This window comes from Coturnix japonica, chromosome 2 (genome assembly GCF_001577835.2).
Source record: "Coturnix japonica isolate 7356 chromosome 2, Coturnix japonica 2.1, whole genome shotgun sequence".
Taxonomy (NCBI): domain Eukaryota; kingdom Metazoa; phylum Chordata; class Aves; order Galliformes; family Phasianidae; genus Coturnix; species Coturnix japonica.
In genome coordinates this window covers 322,562-339,410 of record NC_029517.1, presented here as the reverse complement: position 1 = coordinate 339,410, position 16,849 = coordinate 322,562, and the positions used below count along the sequence as shown (strand labels likewise).

The following is a 16,849-nucleotide window of genomic DNA, read 5'->3' as shown; positions in this document are numbered from 1 at the left end:
GCCATGTGTGCCTATGCACCCCACCCATGGTGCTCTGCTTCCCCAGCCCAGGGGTCCCCAGCTGTGGCCCCCATCCCCGAGCATACCGCACACACACAACAGTCCTCGGTCTGCTTTATTGGGGTGCAGGACGGGGGCTCCTACTGCAGAAGGCGACATGCAGGGCGGTGTAAAAAGGCTGGGGGGGGCACACAGAGACCTACAGGACAACGGTACAAACACGGCACACATGGTGGGGGGCTGTGGGTGGACCCTGCCCATGCCCCCCAACTCTCCCCACATTGTGCGTGTGGCAGCACAGCGGGACCCCCCCCAACCCCTGTGCCGTGGGGAGGGAGCGCAGGGAGGGGACGATGCTGGAGCCACACGCTGCCCCATGGCGACCGCACGGCGGACAGACAAGGACACGCACCCACCCCACGCCCAGTGCACACGTGTGTTTGCACGGTGCACACCAGGAGCACACCCAGACACACGCAGAGTCACCGTAGGGGCAGCACATGGACACGCGGCCCCACGTGTGCACAAAGCAGACGGGGCAGAGGGCCGCAGCACACAGAAACACACGGACACGCATGGCGCACACGGAGATGTGTGTGCATCAGACACATCTGTGCACAAGGACAGGAGTGTGCGTCAGACAGGTGTGTGCACACAGAAATGTGCGCACGCACACTGCTCCGCTCCCCCATCCCCCCGCTGCATCACTATGGGGAGAAGGAAGAGGAGGAGGAGGAGGAAGGGCGAGAGCAGCCCACACCCGCTGCCACCGGCCCAGCCCGGGGTTAGGCCAGCTAACGCGGGCGCAATGTCCGTGGGGACGGCAGCCATGACCCCGGCGTCCTGGGGACGGGGTCCCACGTCCGTGGGTGGGGGTCCCGGCCCCGTCCCGCGCTGCCCCCTAACTGCCGGGGTCGGAGCAGTGTCTGTGCAGCGGCTGCGCAGGGGGCAGCGGGCCGGGCAGCGAACGGCGGCGTGGAGACGGCTCCAGCAGCAGCACCACGTCGGGGGGTGGTGGGGGACCCCCAGCGCCGCTCAGCTCTGGGGGCACTGGGAAGCTGGGAACCTGCGGGAGAGAGTGGGAGGAGGAGTGTGGAGCACCGGGATGGGGTGTGGGGTGTGGGGTGAGACCCTCCCGGGTGTGAGTTCTGTGGGGTATGGGAGAGAGCCGTGGGGCTGGAAAATGGTGCACGAGAGAGGGGCTGCCCCAAACCTGGGGGGCTCAACAATGGTTCCAGCTCACCACGGGGGTGCAGGATAGGGCATAGCAGAAAGGGTACCCCAAACCTGGGAAACTCAGGAGTCACTCCAGCTCACTGTAGGGAAGGTTAGGTTTAGGGAACAGGGCATGGGACAGGGGCTGCCCCAAACCTGGTGGACTGAGCAGTGGCCCCCCAGCTTTCCATAGAGCTGGAAGATGGGGTTCAGAAAAAGGGTTACCTCCAATGTGGAACACTCAGCTGTGTCCCTGATTACAGTGGGGCTGGAAAATGGGACAGGAGAGAGAATCTGCCTCCAGACTTAGGGTGTCAGGAGTCAACCAGGCTCACCATTTGGAAAGAAGAAAGGGAAACGGGCCTAGGAGAGGGGCTGCCCCAAACCTGAGGGGCAGGACATTGGCCCCAGATCACTGTGGGGCTGCTGTATGGGACACAGGAGCAGAGCTACCCCACACCTTGGGGACACAGGAGTGACTCCAGCTGTGTGTGGGGCTGAAAGATGGGACACAAGAGAGGGGCTGCTCTAAACCTGTAGGGCTGCAAGATGCAGCATGCAAGCACCAGGCCTCTGCCCCCAAACTTTGGGGGTGGCTCACCTGAGAGAGCGGCTGGATGGGGGTGATGGGGAGGATGGGCTGCAGAGGGCAGGGGGGGGGACCTGGAGGCTGATGGGGGGATGACACTGTGCTGTAGGCGGGGGGCACAAGAGCAGCCTGGCGCTGCAGCAGCTGCATGATGGAGCTGATGTCCGTCGCCATCCTTGTCTCCAACCTGTAGACAAACAGTGATGGGGTATGCAGGGGGCTCCCTGCTATACAGCACTGCTTATGGGGTGGTGAGACCCCCCAGCAGACCCCCCACCCATAGGGGGTGATCAGGTGGTCTGCCGGGGGTCTCGCCACCCCCTAAGTTACCTATTGAGCTGCTTCTGGAGGAGGTCAAGGCGCATCTCCACCTCAGAGCGCTGCCGGCGGCTCATGGAGGGCATTGGGATCCCAAGGGCTGCATGTGCAGGGATCGTGCAACGGGGCAACTCCTGGTACTGCCTCCCCCGGCTCTCCCCCCAGAAGCTGAAGATGTTGGAGACCCCCGAGAAGGCTCCTGGAGGAGAGGTGGAGGAAGGATTGGTGTGGTGTGGATGGCATCAAGGGAGGAGGAGAAGGGATGGGGGAAGAATGGGGATGCAGGAGCACGGGATGTGGGGATGCAGAAAGGATGAGGTGTGGGGATGCAGGTGCTGCAAGGGGGGTGGGGATGCAGAAGGAATTGTGGGTGTAGGACCATGGCAGGGGGATGCAGGACTGGTTAGAAGCAATACAGAAATATGAGACATGGGGACACAGGAGTATGGCAGGGGAGATGCAGGAGCGTGTGGATGCAAAACCAAAGGGGATGGAGAATCATGATGAGGGATGCAGGAGCAGGAATGTGGGAGCATGGGGAATGATGATGCAGGAGAAACAGGGATGCAAGTACATGCGGGAGGAATGGGGGTGCAGAGCATAAGATGGACCTTTGGGAGATGCTCTGCTCACACAGAGCAGGAAGCAGAGAAGCAAGAACTCTGCCATGCCCCGTTCCCACCTGAGAGGGGGTTGCACATATCGCTGCCCTCGCGCTCCTCAGTGTCGATGGCTGTAGGGGCTTCACCGCTGGGCCGGGGGCTGTGGAAGGGTGAGAGAGCAGCAGCCCCCGGGGTGGGTGCAGGGTGCTCATCCTCATCGCTGGATGGGGAGCTGGAGGGTGAACTGCAGTGGCATGGCTCCCACTCTGCTGGCCCCCGCGGGGCTCCCGGTGCCTGGCAGCCCCTGCTCAGCCGCAGCGCCTTCTGCCCACTGCGTGGCTCCCCAGCAGCCTCTGCATCTGAAGGGGGACACGCAGAGGGGTCACGCACCCCTCGGGGCTCCTGAGCCCCCACCCCCACCCCCCTGACCCCTCACCTTTCTCCGTGCGGCGGCGGAAGGAGAGCTTGCGTTTGCGCAGGCGGTTGAAGCCGCTGTCCAGTTCATCGCTGCCCGGGGAACCAGGGATCATGTTGGTCTGCAGGAGGGGGCGGTGAGGGGGTAATGCCATGGACCCCCACAGGAGTGGGGAGTGGGCTATGGCACAACGACGGGAACGTGTGGCACTATCCAGCGGTGCCACATCCCCATCAGTGCCACAGTGCCACATCCCAGCCATGTCCCTGTGGTGTCCCCTCCCATCTCCACCCCCCAGCTGCTCCCTCCCTCACATCACGCAGGTTGAAGGTGATCTCCAGACTGGACCAGAAGTGGTCGGAGAACTCGGGGTACATGTCCAGCACCTCCAGCAGGTCCTCGCGGTGGATCTTGTGCAGATCGCAGTAGGTGAGCGCGCGCACGTCAGCGTTGGACTTCCCTGGCCGCGCGTACAGGTTCAGCGGTTCCCCAAAAATGTCATTTTTCCCTTGGGGAGGGATTGGGGCACCGGGTCAGCCCACGGTGGGGACGCACAGCCACGTCACCACCCGGCCCAGGGCTCACCCAGGATGGCCACCACCACATCTCCACGCAGGATCTCGATGGAGCCGCGTGAGATGAAGTAGAGCGCGGTCAGCACATCGCCAGCGTGCACCAGCGTGTCCCCGGGCGGAGCGTGCGTCGTCTTGAACTTCATGGCCAGGGCACGCAGGCAGCCCTTGGTGGCTCCCTTGAAGGGCTTGCAGTTCTGCAGCAGGCTGCGGTTCAGGTGGAGGCAGATGTCTGCCTGCAGGCACTCAGGGAAGCCCTTCAGCACCTGCAGGGATGGGGATGCAGCGTCACGGCGTGGCTCGGGTGGCAGTGGGCGCAGCGGGGCCAGCGGCACTCACCGCATTCATGTCGATGCCGTTGGTGTAGGACCAGGCGTGCTGGAAATACTCCTCCAGGCGCTGGCGCAGCGGGTTGGGGATCTGGTGGAAGCGGATAAACTCGCGGACGCGCAGCATCTGTGTGTGGTAGCGTGCCGTGCCCGAGTAGAGGCGCTGGATGATGGCCGACACGTTCCCAAAGATGCTGGCATACATCAGGGCTGCGTGGGGTGAGGAGCAGTGAGGGCACAGGTGAGGGACAGCAGTGCCCCACAGGCCCCACACCATGGTGGGACCCACATACACTCGTGTACACACACAGCGGGCTCTCCATGTGCCCAAACATTAAGTTGGGAATGGCGTTGGGTTGGGGGCAGCCCTCGTGTGCATGCTCACACCTACACTCAGACAGATGGGTGCATGATCCACAGCACAGTCACACACACACATAGAATCATAGGATGGCCCGGGTTGGAAGGGACCTGATGGATCATGAAGCTCCAACTCCCTTGTTGCAGGCAGGGCCACCAACCTTCACATTTAATACCAGACCCCAGGGCCCCATACAACCTGGCCTTGAACACCTCCAGCGATGGAGTATCTGCAGCCTTTCTGGGCAGCTCTTCCAGCACCTCCCCACTCTCACAGTAAAGAAACACACACGTGTTCTGCCACCCCCGCTCAGCTCCTGCCCTGTGGACGCCCCCCAGCACACCCCCCCCACAGGCGCCTCACTCACAGCCGATGAGCATGACACAAATGGAGAAGATCTTTTCCGAGTTGGTGTTGGGTGAGACGTTGCCGAAGCCGACGCTCGTCAGGCTGCTGAAGGTGAAGTAGAGCGCCGTGACGTACTTGTCCTTGATGGTGGGGCCATACAGGGGGTTGCTGTCGTTCAGTGGCTTGCCGATTTGGTCGCCCAGCGAGTGCAGCCAGCCGATGCGCTGCCCCTCCACATTGCCGATGGCATACCAGATGCAGGCCAGCCAGTGGGCAATGAGGGCAAAGGTGCACATGAGCAGGAAGAGCACAGCTGCTCCATATTCAGAATAGCGGTCCAGCTTGCGGGCCACACGGACCAGGCGTAACAGCCGGGCAGTCTTCAGGAGACCAATGAGGGTGGTGGTCTGTGAAGGGGAGGGGGGCACTGAGTGCTGTGGGACCCCCACGGGAGGCCAGAGCCCTAGATCTCATCTGCTCTCCAGGCACAGAGAATCTGGGCTGCCCAGTCCAAACCAACTTTACCCTGAGCCCATCCCAAATCCAAACCAACCCCAACTCAATCCAACTCAACACCTTCCCCAACTCAACTCAACTCATCCCAACCCCATTCCCAACTCAACTCAACTCAAACCTATCTCCAACTCAGACCCCAATTCAAACTGTCCTCAGTTCAACCTCATCAAGTCAACCCAATCCCCAACTCAACCCCATCCCCAGCTCAACTCTATCAGCAGCTCAACTCAACCCAATCTCATCCCCATCTTAACCCAACCCAACTCTGAACTCAGCCCCAAACCCAACTGAACCTTATTCCCAAATCAACTCAACCTTCCTAGCTCAACTCAACACAACCCCATTCCCAATTTCACCCAATCTCCAAATCAACCTAATCCCATTCCCAACTCAACCCAATCCAACCCTGTCCCAACCCTGCCACAACTCAACCCAACCCCATCACCAGCTCAACTCAATCCAACCCAACTCTATGCCCAACTCAGTCCAACCCATCTCTGTCCCCAGTTTAAACCCATCCACAGCTCAGTTCAACTCAACCCCATCACCAACCCAACCCAATCCAACCCCATCCCCAAAGCAGTCCAATCCAACCCTGTCCCCAACACAACCCAACACCATCCCCAACCCACCCCATCCCCTACTCAATTCAACTCAACCTCATCACCAACTCAACCCAACCCAATCCAACCCAACACTGTCCTCAACAAAACCAAGCCCCATTCCTAACCCAACCCCATCCCCAGCTCAACTCAATCCAACCCACATCTATCCTGGACTCAAACCCATCCCCAGCTCAGCTCAGTCTCATCACCAACTCAACCAACCCAACCCAATCCAACCCCATCCCCAAAGCAAACCAACACAACCCTGTACCCAGTTCAACCCTGTGCCATCCCCAACCCAGCTCCATTCCCAACCCATCTTCATCCCCACCAAACACAGTCCCATCCCTGTACCTCCTCAGAGCCAGAGCCAAAGATGAGCAGATCAAAGGGAATGGCGGCCACCATGTCGATGAGGAACCAGCCCTTGAAGTAGTGGATGGCGATCTTGGCGGGGTGGCTCACCACCTCCTCATTGGAGTTGACGTAGGTGGTGCGGAAGTTGATGACAATGTCCACGATGAACATGATGTCCACGATGAGGTCCACCACATTGAGGGGGCTGCAGGAGTAGCCACAGTTGTGCCGCTGGGCCTCCTCCTGGTCGTTGAGCAGGAAGGCGGCCGAGTAGGGAGTGAAGACGGCCGTGTAGATGACCAGCAGAAGGATGAGCCAATCCCACACGGCCTTAAAGGGACTGTAGTGCAGGATGGTCCATTTGTGGATGCGCGGCGCCTGCAGCTTGTACTCAGGGAGGACGTCGGCACCCAGGGACAGCACCTGGCCGGGCAGCAGCAGCTCAGCGCCCATCCCATGAGGCAGAGACCCAACCCACAGGCTGTCCAGCCTGGGTACCCCTCCCCAGTGTGGTGGGATGCAGTGGGATGTAATGGGGTGCATTGGGACATAACAGGATGCAATGGGATGCAGCTGGATGCAATTGGATGCATCGGGATGTAACAGGATGCAATGGGATGTGGATGGATGCAGTGGGATGCAATGGGATAAAACGGGATGTAACAGGATGCAACACGGTGCAGAGGGATACAGCTGGATACAGTGGGATGCAGCAGGATGTAACGAGATGGAATGGGTTGCAAGATGAAATGGGATGCAATGGGACACAATGAGATGTAATGGGATGCAACGGGATCCAATGGGATGCAAAGGGGTGCATGCTGAGAGCAATAGAATGCAGTGGGGCACAGGGAGGCTCAGCGGAAGGCAATGAGGTGCAGCTAGGTGTGAAAAGATGCATTGGGGTGCAGGGGGATGGAGGGGAGCCCTCACCTTGGTACGTCCCTGCCTGCTGAAAGCCCCCACACCCCAGCACCACCCCCGGTGCTGCCCGTCGGGACCCATGGAAATTGGGGGGGAGAGGGGGCCCGCATGCAATTGCTTCCCTCGGGGCATCTGTGTGCGGTGGGGGGCGGGGCAAACCCTGAGCTGTGCCAGCACCTCCCCGACCCCCGACCTTCCACATCCTCTGTGCCCCCCCGGGCCCGCACAGTACCGCGGTGGGATTCCGGGCCAGGGGGTCAGAAGGGCGGATACGGAGCGGGAAACCCCCCCCCGCACCCTCCCCCCCGCAGTGCGAGTCCCCGCGCCCCGGCACAGTGCCCGGCAGCAGCGCCCGTCCGTCCCCGCACGGGACCGATGGCACCGGGGGAGGCAGGCTGGAAGCGAGGGGTAGGGAGGCTTTATGTAACCCCGGAGGGCGGACCCCCCTCTATCCCTTCACTGGTACCCAATGCCCCTCCCACCCCCTCGTTAGACCCAATGTTCCCCCCCCTCCGGTAAACCCCCCCGGTACCTGCCGCTCTCGGCGCTGCCCTCCCGCCGCGTTCAGGCGGGCGCCGGGCATGGGGGGGCCCGCGAGGGGCGGGGGGGGCCCCGCGAGGTCCCGCAGCAGCTGCAGCAGCGCGGCCAGCATCCTCAGCCCGGGGCGCTGCGGGGGCCCCGCGCCCCCCCACTCACGTCCAGCCTCGCGCCCATCGCCCCCCGACACCCCCGGCCCGGTGTTTCCCCCCCCCCGCCGAGCAGGAATTATTGGGGCGGAAATGTTTCCCAGCCTGCCCTGCTGCGCGGCCCCCGCCGCCCCCAGCGCCGGCCCCCCCCCGTTAACCCCTGCGCGGCGGGGGATGGGGGAGGGCTCCCTCCGCTCCTCGCCCGCCGCCACCCCCCGCGTTCCCGGAGCGCTCCCCGCGCTGTGCAGAGCGGGGTGGGGGGGGCACCGCTGGGACCCCCCCGTACGCGGTCACGGTGTGTCCCCCCTCCCCCATCCGCTGCCACCGCCCCGCGCTGTGCTGCCCCCGGAGCTGCGGGGGAACCTCGGGGAGGGAGGACGGATCGGGGGCAGCGTCGGGGATGTCGCGATGGCGACACCGGGGACAACACGGTGACAGCAGCGGGGACACAGCGGTGACATCACTGGGGACACCCCGGCGGTGACATCACTGGGGACACGGGGGCGGCTCGCTCTGCCCCGCGGCCCCGTGTCACCGCCGCCTCCCACGCGGGGATTTCCCCACCGCCACCCGCGCGTCCTCGGGAACCGCGTGACGGAGCGTGGGCCGGGGGGGGCGAGGGGGTGGACGGCAGCTGCGCGCCCCTGCCGTGTCCCCAGGGCTCGGGGTGACGGCGCTGCCCCGGAGCGTCGGGGTCGGGGGGGGGTCGGTCGACGCCCGGACCCTCCGCCCCGCGGAGCGGCTCCGTACGCGGAGTGACATCGGCGCGCAGCCGGAGCGCGCACCCTCGGAACCGCCGTGACACCGACACCCGTCAGTCACGGTGACACAGTTACGGCGGTGCCGACACGCGGTGACACCAACACCGCCCCGGCACCGGCACGCGGCACCTCGCGCTCGCGGTGACGCGCGGCCGACACCTGCGGTGCCACCGGCAGCTGCCACCCCGCGCCCCGCCGCCTCCGCACCGCCACAAATACCGCAGCGCCGCCACCGGGGGGGACAAACGCGCCGGTGCCGGTGGCCGGACGGACGCTGCCCCCCGAGCGCGGCCGCGCTGACACCGTCTCCTGCCGGGACGCGACGCTCAGCGCCCAACACCGGGACAGGTTGGGCCTCTCCCACGAGAGCTCTGGGACCGGACACGCAGAGCCCACACCGAGACCGCAGCTGGGCCGTGTCGGTAGAGACACCCCCGGGCCAACCACCGGCACCGAGCACGGCAACCCCCGCCCCGCCGTGCGGCTCCTGCAAGGACAGCAATGCCCGCAGCACCCGGAGCCTCCAGTACCGCAGCACAGCCCCACAACACCCCATAGACCCCCAGCGCCCCACGGACCCTGTGGGACCCCATGAACACACAGACCCCAACAGCGGCGGCACCCAAACGCCCGCATGGACCGTCAGTGTCTGTGGTCCCCAATTGGCCTCTCACAGCCACAGCACCCACAGTGATCCCAAATGCCCTGTCATGGCCATGGCACACAGACCCCGGGCACCGTGGGGTGCTCTGCACTGTCAGCAACACCTGACAGCAGGACAGGACCATGGCACCCAACAGCCAACAGCAGAACAGCACCCAGTGACAGCAGAGCACCCAGCAATGGCACACACACTCAACCCTGGTACAGCACCCAGTGCCAACACAGCACCCAACATCAACACAGCACCCAATATCAGCACAGCACCCAATGTCAGCACAGCACCCAATGTCAGCACAGCACCCAGTGCCAACACAGCACCCAGTGTCAGCACAGCACCCAGCATCAGCACAGCACCCAGCATCGAGCACAGCACCCAGCACCGAGCACAGCACCCAGCGTCAACACAGCACCCAATGTCAGCACAGCACCCAATACTGGCCCTGACACCCAAGGCTGGCACAACACCCAGCACTACGCCAAAAGCCAACACAGCACCCAACAACACCAACACGACACCCAACATTGGCACAGCCCCCAGTGTCCCGCTGTCCCCGGTGCAGTGCCCGCTGTTGGCAGCTCCCCGCACACCCGTCCCAGTGGTGCGGGTGGCAGCACATCGTGCCGTACTCACCGCGTTGAGCTGCGGCGCGGTGCCCGGCACAGCCGTGCCCGCCATGTGCGATGGGTTTGGGGGCACGGTGGGGTGCTGCCCTCAGCACTGCGGCAGCGGGGCGGGATGGCGGCAGCCCCGTGATGGGGTGACGTCCCCGTGGGGCGGTGCGTCCCCCCCTCCTGCAGCCGAACCCCCACCCGGTGACGCAGCCGTGGAGCAGCCCCAGCACGTGCCACACAGGTGGGGGGCGGGTGCTGCGCTGCGAGGGCACCGACGGCGCCTCATCGCTGGGGGCTCAGCTTTGGCGCTGGGAGCCGAGGGGTCACCGTGAGCTGCTGATGTCCCCTCCGTTCCCTCACGGCCCCGTGGGAACAACGTGGGGTTCTGCTCCCATTGGTCACGGCCCTTTGGGGCCGGGATGGGGGTTGGGGGGTCCCGACCATCCCGAACATCTCAAATCCGGTCTGGGCACCGGGATGCTCCGTTATTGGGATGCATTGGGATGCACAGACACGGGGATGCTGAGGAGCCCCCCGCGGCCCCCCGCCCTCCTCTCACCTCCCGCTCAAGGAATCAGCCCCAGGACCCCGCTGCTTTCTCGGGGCGCAGCCCGGACCCCCGGGGCTACGGGCAGATACCGCGGGGACCCCCCCGGCCCGCACCCGCCGCCCCGCACCCACCTCCTGTGCCACCAGGCTGGAGATGCGCACCGCGCGCCGAACGCGGCCGCTCTTTCGGTCCCCGTCGGGGCGGTCGCCGCCATCGCGCCCCCCCGGGGCCATGGCCGCTTTCAACGGGGGGGATCTGCGGCCGCCCCCCCGGGGCCCCGCACCCCGCTCTGTCCGTCCGGCGCTGCCCCGCGCTCTGTGGAGCTGTGAGAAGCGCGGCCAGACTGAGAGCGGCGGCACGGCCCCCCCCACCCCCCCACGGCCCCCGCCCTCCAGCCGGGCCCTCCATCCCTACCCCCCCCGGCCGCGCCGCCCCGCCCCGCTCGGCAGCGGCTCACGGCAAGGGACGAACGGCCCCGGGAACACTGAGGCACCGGGGCGACGGCGGGGGGGGGGAAGTCCCGCGGTACGACCGCCGTAAGGAAAACGCGAGGTGGGCGGGGGTGGGAAATGAGACCGGGGAGGGGGCGGGGGGTCGAGAAACAAGAGATGGCAGACGAAGCGAGAAGGGGGATAGGATGGGGGCAGGTGGCACAAGGGCCCAAGGAAAGGGATGAGGAATGGCGGACGGGAAAGGGTTATGTGGGGGGAAAGGGACGGAGTTGCCGGGAAGGAATAGGGGCAAAAGATGACAGAGGGGACGGGGATGGGAATGAGGAATAGGAATTTGAAAAAAAAAAGAAAATGGATAAAGAGTAGGATGGGCACAGGGAAGGAGGCAAGAAAGGGGGCAGAGTTAGAAATAGTGAAAGGGAAAAGGATGAGAATGGCTGGAGAAGGATAGGAGTGGGGATGCGAAGATGCGATGGGATGGGATGGGATGGGATGGGATGGGATGGGATGGGATGGGATGGGATGGGAAGGGATGGGATGGGATGGGATGGGATGGGATGGGATCGGATGGGATCGGATGGGATGGGATGGGATGGCACCGAGCAAGGGGACGGGAAGGGGACGGGGACGGCTGCCCGCAGCTCCCCTCCGCCGCAGGCGCTTTCCGGCACCGCTGCCCCTGGCTGCTGCCCAGCCCCGACGGGGACACACAGCTCCGCATTCCCCGCTTTATTTCCCGGAGCTGTCCTCAAATCGCTGCCAGCCCCACAGCGCTGCCAGCCCCACACAAACGCACCGCAGGCACCTGGCACGGTCGCCTACCCCCCCCACGGGGCACCGCGCCCCACACCGACCCCATCCCGCATAGGACCGCGCGGTGCCCGCAGCCCGCGGGCGGGAGGGTCCGGACTGGGGGTCCCAGGGCTGCCACGCAGCGCCCCATCCCCGCGCCGTGGGGCGGCCCGGAGAGCGGTGACCTTGACGGAGCTGCGGGTTTCCGTCATTGCGGCTGATTCACGGTGCCACCGCCCGGGAGTCCCGGTCCCCCCCGCCCCCCCCGGTGCCACACCGCGCCGGGGACGCGCTCGGCTCGTTCGGACGGCAGCGATGTCCGAATAGCTCCACAACCAGCGCTCCATCACGCACAATAGGACCGACAAAGCGAGTCCGCACCCCGCATGCAGACACCCCCGGCTCCCCCAGTACCCCCACAACACCCGGTACGACCCCTCGGCCTCCTCCATCCCGGCCCACCAACGGCTCCCGACAGCAGCGCTCGCCGTGCCCCATCCCCGGATCACAGCCCGGCTGACCCCCCCGGCCCCCCGCCCCCCGGCCGCGGGGTGATGCCGGGCCGTGAGGGGGCTGCGGCCGCGCTGCCGTCCATCTGCCCATCCGGCGCCGCAGCTGTCGGCAGGACGGGATTAACGCGAGGGGGATGAGAAACATCCGCGGCCTCGTCGTTAATTACACGGCGGGGATGATCAGAAGGCGCCGCTCGTTAACGCACCGCGGACCCCCCCCCCCACCCCCCGAGAGGGCTCTGACCCCTCACCGCGCCACGGGAGCGCAACCGGCGGGGGGGGGAGGGGGGAGGCAGAGCCGACAGCAGGACCGGGGGCTCCCGGGGGGGTCGGTCCCCATCGCCCAGCACGTGGGTCGGCAGGAGCGAGTTCGGGGGGGCCGCTCCGCTCGGGGACCCCAAGCGCACAGCTGCGCCCAGCCCGCGCCCCCCCCCCAACCCCGCAGCGGGGCGGGCACAGCGCTCCCCCGAGCCCGCGGCCACGGTGGCTGTATCTTCATTAGCGGGAGCGGGATCAGGCCGTAATTAAGCAGCAGCAGCAGCAGCCGCCTTCGCCCCGCAGCCAGATGGCGGTTACACAACGTGCGAAGGATCAGCGGAGCTGCGGGAGCGGGGTGCGGGATGCGGCACAACCGGCACGGCCGGGAGCGGGCAGCACCGCATGGCACGGCACGGGATGGCACGGCATTGCCTGGCACAGCATGGCACGGCATTGCATGGCATGGGATGGCAGCATGGCACAACATGGCATTGGCTGGCACAGCATGGCACGGCACGGGATGGCACGGCACGGGATGGCATTGATGGCACAGCATGGCACAGCATTGCATGGCATGGGATGGCAGCATGGCACAGCATGGCATTGGCTGGCACAGCATGGCACAGCATTGCATGGCATGGGATGGCAGCATGGCACAGCATGGCATTGCCTGGCACAGCAGGGCAGGGCACGGCACGGCACAACACAGCATTGCATGGCGTGGCACACTGCAGCATGGCACGGGACAGCACCACGTGGCGTAGCACGGTGCTACATGGCATGGCACCACATGGAACAGCACAGAGCAGGGGGTGTGGGGCACAGCACAGCCCCACTGCTGTAGTTCCCGGCCCACACTGCCCACCCAACCACACCCCAGTGTGGGTCTGCGCTGCCCTGTGGGGCTTCCCATGGGGTGGTGTCTGACCCACATCGGGACTATGTCCAAGGGGGCTGTGCCATGAGCCACGCGGTGTCAGCAGCACTGGGAGCACCTCGGTGCCATGGGTTGGGGACATGGGGCGCATGGGGTGGCAGTGGGTCACTCCATCAGCCCCGGTGTCACCAACAGCTCTGCCACCACTGTGACCTCCAGCATCATCCCATGACGTCCAGCATGGCTCCACCAGCTCCAACACCACCTCGCATCCTCCAGTGCCAGCACACAAGGTCCACCATCACCACGAGTTCCAGCCAGCACCACCCCACCACTTCCACTGCCACCCCATGACCTCCACCATCACCACGTGAGCTCCAGCATCCCCCACCAGCTCCAGCATCACCTCCAGCTCCGCCATCAGCCCATGAACTCCACTGCCATCCCGTGAGCTCCAGCATCACTCCATGATCTCCACCATCACCACGTGAGCTCCAGCATTCCCCACCAGCTCCAGCATCACCGTCAGCCCTCGACCTCCACTGCCACCCCACAACCTCCATCATTGCCCCACCACCTCCACCAACACCCCACAGCCTCCGGTGTCAGCACATAAGATCCACCATCACCACAAGCTCCAGCATTACCATCAGCTCCACCGTCAGCCCATGACCTCCACCACCACCCCACCAGCTCCAGCATCACCCCACGCCCTCCACCATCCCCATCAGCTCTACGATCGCCATCAGCTCCATCCCCATCAGCTCCATCATCACCATCAGCTCCAGCATCACCATCAGCTCCATCCCAATCAGCTCCATCATCCCCATCAGCTCCATCATCCCCATCAGCTCCATCATCGCCACCAGCTCCATCTCCATCAGCTCCATCATCACCACCAGCTCCATCCCCATCAGCTCCATCATCCCCATCAGCTCCATCATCACCATCAGCTCCATCATCACCACCAGCTCCATCTCCATCAGCTCCATCATCACCATCAGCTCCATCAATCAGCTCCACCATCCCCCCATGTTGTCCACCCCCCCAGCTCCAGCCGTGCCCCGCAATGCCCCCACTCACCTGGGTGACCTTCTCGGTGACGTTGTGGGTGCGATCCTTCAGCTTGGTGGGTGCAATGATCTCCTTCTCTCCGGACGGGGCCCCCAGGAAAGCGTCAGCTTTGAAGTCCACAAAGTTGAGTGTGATCTGTGGGATCCTGCTGATGGCGCGGTACCGCACCAGGTCGGAGTCGGACGTGGAGTTGAGCAGGGTGCTGCGGATGTTGTTCATGGCCCCTGGGTCAGGAGGGGGGGGAGGGGGGGATGCAGTCAGCCCTCGCCCCACGGCGGGGCCATATCATTTACAGCTAATGTAATTATTTCCCTCTCCTAATGAGCTTAGTGGCTTAACGAGGCGGCGGCTGTCCCCTCCCTTTGTTACTGAGAGGATGCTGGGGCTGGAGGTCACGCAGGGGCACAGCAAGCGGAGCACAACGTGGGCACCCTTCATCCCCGCTGCTGGATGCTCAGTGGGGCCTCAAGCCATGCTGTGGGCAGTGCAGCACATTACAGCGATGTCCAGCGTGGCAGTGATGGGCAGTGATGGGCAGTGATGGGCAGTGATGGGCAGTGATGGGCAGCCCTGCTACGCTAACGAAGCACCCACAGCTGCGGAGCCACCCGTGGCCTGACGAGCTGCTGGGCCTAACGAGCTCAGCAAGATGTCCTCCCCGAGGTGTGGGGCAGCCAGGAGATGTGGGACACGTGGATGTGTACGGCCAGGTGGGGGGTGTCAAGGTGTGGGGGAGGGTGACATGGGGCATCCAGATGTGGGGCAGGGAGGCATGAGGCAGGCAGCTGTGTATGGCCAGATGGGGGGGGTGTCAAGGCGGGAGGGGTGTCAAGGGGGTGTGACAGGGGATATCCAGGTGTGGGGCAGCCAGAGACGTGCGGATGTGTATGGCCAGATGTGGGGGGTCAAGTTGTGGGGTAGGGCGGCTCTGGAGGTCCAGGTGTGGAGCAGACAGATGTGAGGCCTGCAGCCGTGTGGGGCCAGACGGGGGGTGTCAAGGCGTGGGGTGACGCGGGACATCCAGATGTGGGCCGGGGTGACACGCTGTGCCCAGCTGTGACCCATACAGCGGAGCCGCCCATGGGACGCATCGCCCCCCCCCGACGGCGCAGCCCCCGTTGCCCTCCACCCCTCCCCGTACCGGTGCTGGCTCCGCGGTGCATCCCGGTCCCGGCGCTGGCGTGCCGGCTGTGGCTGCGCTTGTCCCCGTCGCCCCTCATGGCCTCGATGTCATCGACGGAGGACGCTCGGCGCACGCTGTGGCAGCTCTCCCTCGAGCGGCTCCGGGCCAGGCTGCCGTCCGAGAAGGGCGCGGGGCGGAGGCGCTCGGCGAGGGGCGACGAGTGGGTGACGGGCGGCTCCGGGGGCGCGTCGCCGTCGTCGGGCTCCATCAGCGCCCGCTGGTCGTCGGGCCGGGAGCAGCCCAGGCAGCCGTTGTCCAGCGAGGAGCTGCTCGGCTCCGCGCCGCGATCCGACACGTCCACGATGACGGCGTCGGGCGGCTCCGGCGGCAGCGACTGTTTGCTGCCCGACAGCGCCAGCAGCGCCGGCAGCTTCAGCCGGAAGGAGCGACTGCGGCCTGCGGTGGGAGAGGGGTGGGGGGGGGGGTCACTGTGCAGCGGGGAGATGGGACCCCCCTGTATATGGCAGAGCAATGGGGAGCGGTGACCCCGTCCCTCTGCCCGCAGGTGACCGTGCCATGCCAGGCAGTGAGCACAGAGTGGCACAGCACGGGGGGGGGGCAGGGATCCCTTCCCAGGTCACAGCGCCGTCAGTGACCCCTAAACAGCAGAGCGCCGTGGGGCTGTGACCCCCCCATCCCAGAGCCGTGGGGAATGGTGACCCCTAAGTGACACAGCACCACGAGGGGCAGCGAGCCCTAAATATCAGAGCTCTATGGGGGCTGTGACCCCCCCCCATCCCAGGGCCATGGGGAGCAGTGATCCCTGAAGGGCACAGCACCATGGGGAGCAGGGACCCCCCACCCCAGGTCACAGCGCCATGTGAGACCCCAAACATCAGAGCTCTATGGGGGCTGTGACACCCAGTCATTGTGCCACGGGGAATGGTGACCCCTAAAGGTCACAGCACAGATAGGGACAGAGACCCCCCCATCTCGTAACACCACGGGGGCTGTGATCCCCCCCAGTCCCTGTGCCACAGGGAATGGTGACCCCTAAAGGTCACAGCATCACGGGGGGTGGTAACCCCCCCATCTCGCAGCACCATGGGGGGCAGTGACCCCCCTCAGGCAGCGCAGTGGGGCCGCACCTGCCGGGATCCAGGCGCCGGGGGTGACCCAGTGGTTGGTGTCTGCGGGGGGGGAGCGCGGCCCTTCACTCTCCATCACTGCCTCGAAGTTGAGGATGAACATGATGACGACTCCGTCTTCGTTCTTCACTGGCACCACGTCCACGAGGCACAGGAAGCAGCTTCCTGCGGGGGGGGGAAACTGAGGCAA

General features: G+C 65.1%; 1 protein-coding gene across 1 annotated transcript in view; it reads right to left on the bottom strand.

Moving 5' to 3' along the window:
- Window positions 1-97: 97 nt before the first annotated feature.
- KCNH2 (potassium voltage-gated channel subfamily H member 2) overlaps window positions 98-16,849 on the bottom strand; it is a 19,703-nt gene continuing 2,951 nt past the window's right edge. The window contains exons 2-14 of the mRNA XM_015852747.2: window positions 16,660-16,824; window positions 15,530-15,967; window positions 14,398-14,612; window positions 6,225-6,650; window positions 4,769-5,156; window positions 4,051-4,250; window positions 3,725-3,977; window positions 3,454-3,647; window positions 3,161-3,260; window positions 2,805-3,083; window positions 2,135-2,321; window positions 1,817-1,991; window positions 98-1,066 (exon numbers count right to left, since the gene is read on the bottom strand). Of these exons, the coding sequence (XP_015708233.2) occupies window positions 902-1,066; window positions 1,817-1,991; window positions 2,135-2,321; window positions 2,805-3,083; window positions 3,161-3,260; window positions 3,454-3,647; window positions 3,725-3,977; window positions 4,051-4,250; window positions 4,769-5,156; window positions 6,225-6,650; window positions 14,398-14,612; window positions 15,530-15,967; window positions 16,660-16,824 (3,185 nt within the window). The 3' untranslated portion in view covers window positions 98-901. The remainder of the gene's footprint in view (window positions 1,067-1,816; window positions 1,992-2,134; window positions 2,322-2,804; window positions 3,084-3,160; window positions 3,261-3,453; window positions 3,648-3,724; window positions 3,978-4,050; window positions 4,251-4,768; window positions 5,157-6,224; window positions 6,651-14,397; window positions 14,613-15,529; window positions 15,968-16,659; window positions 16,825-16,849) is intronic.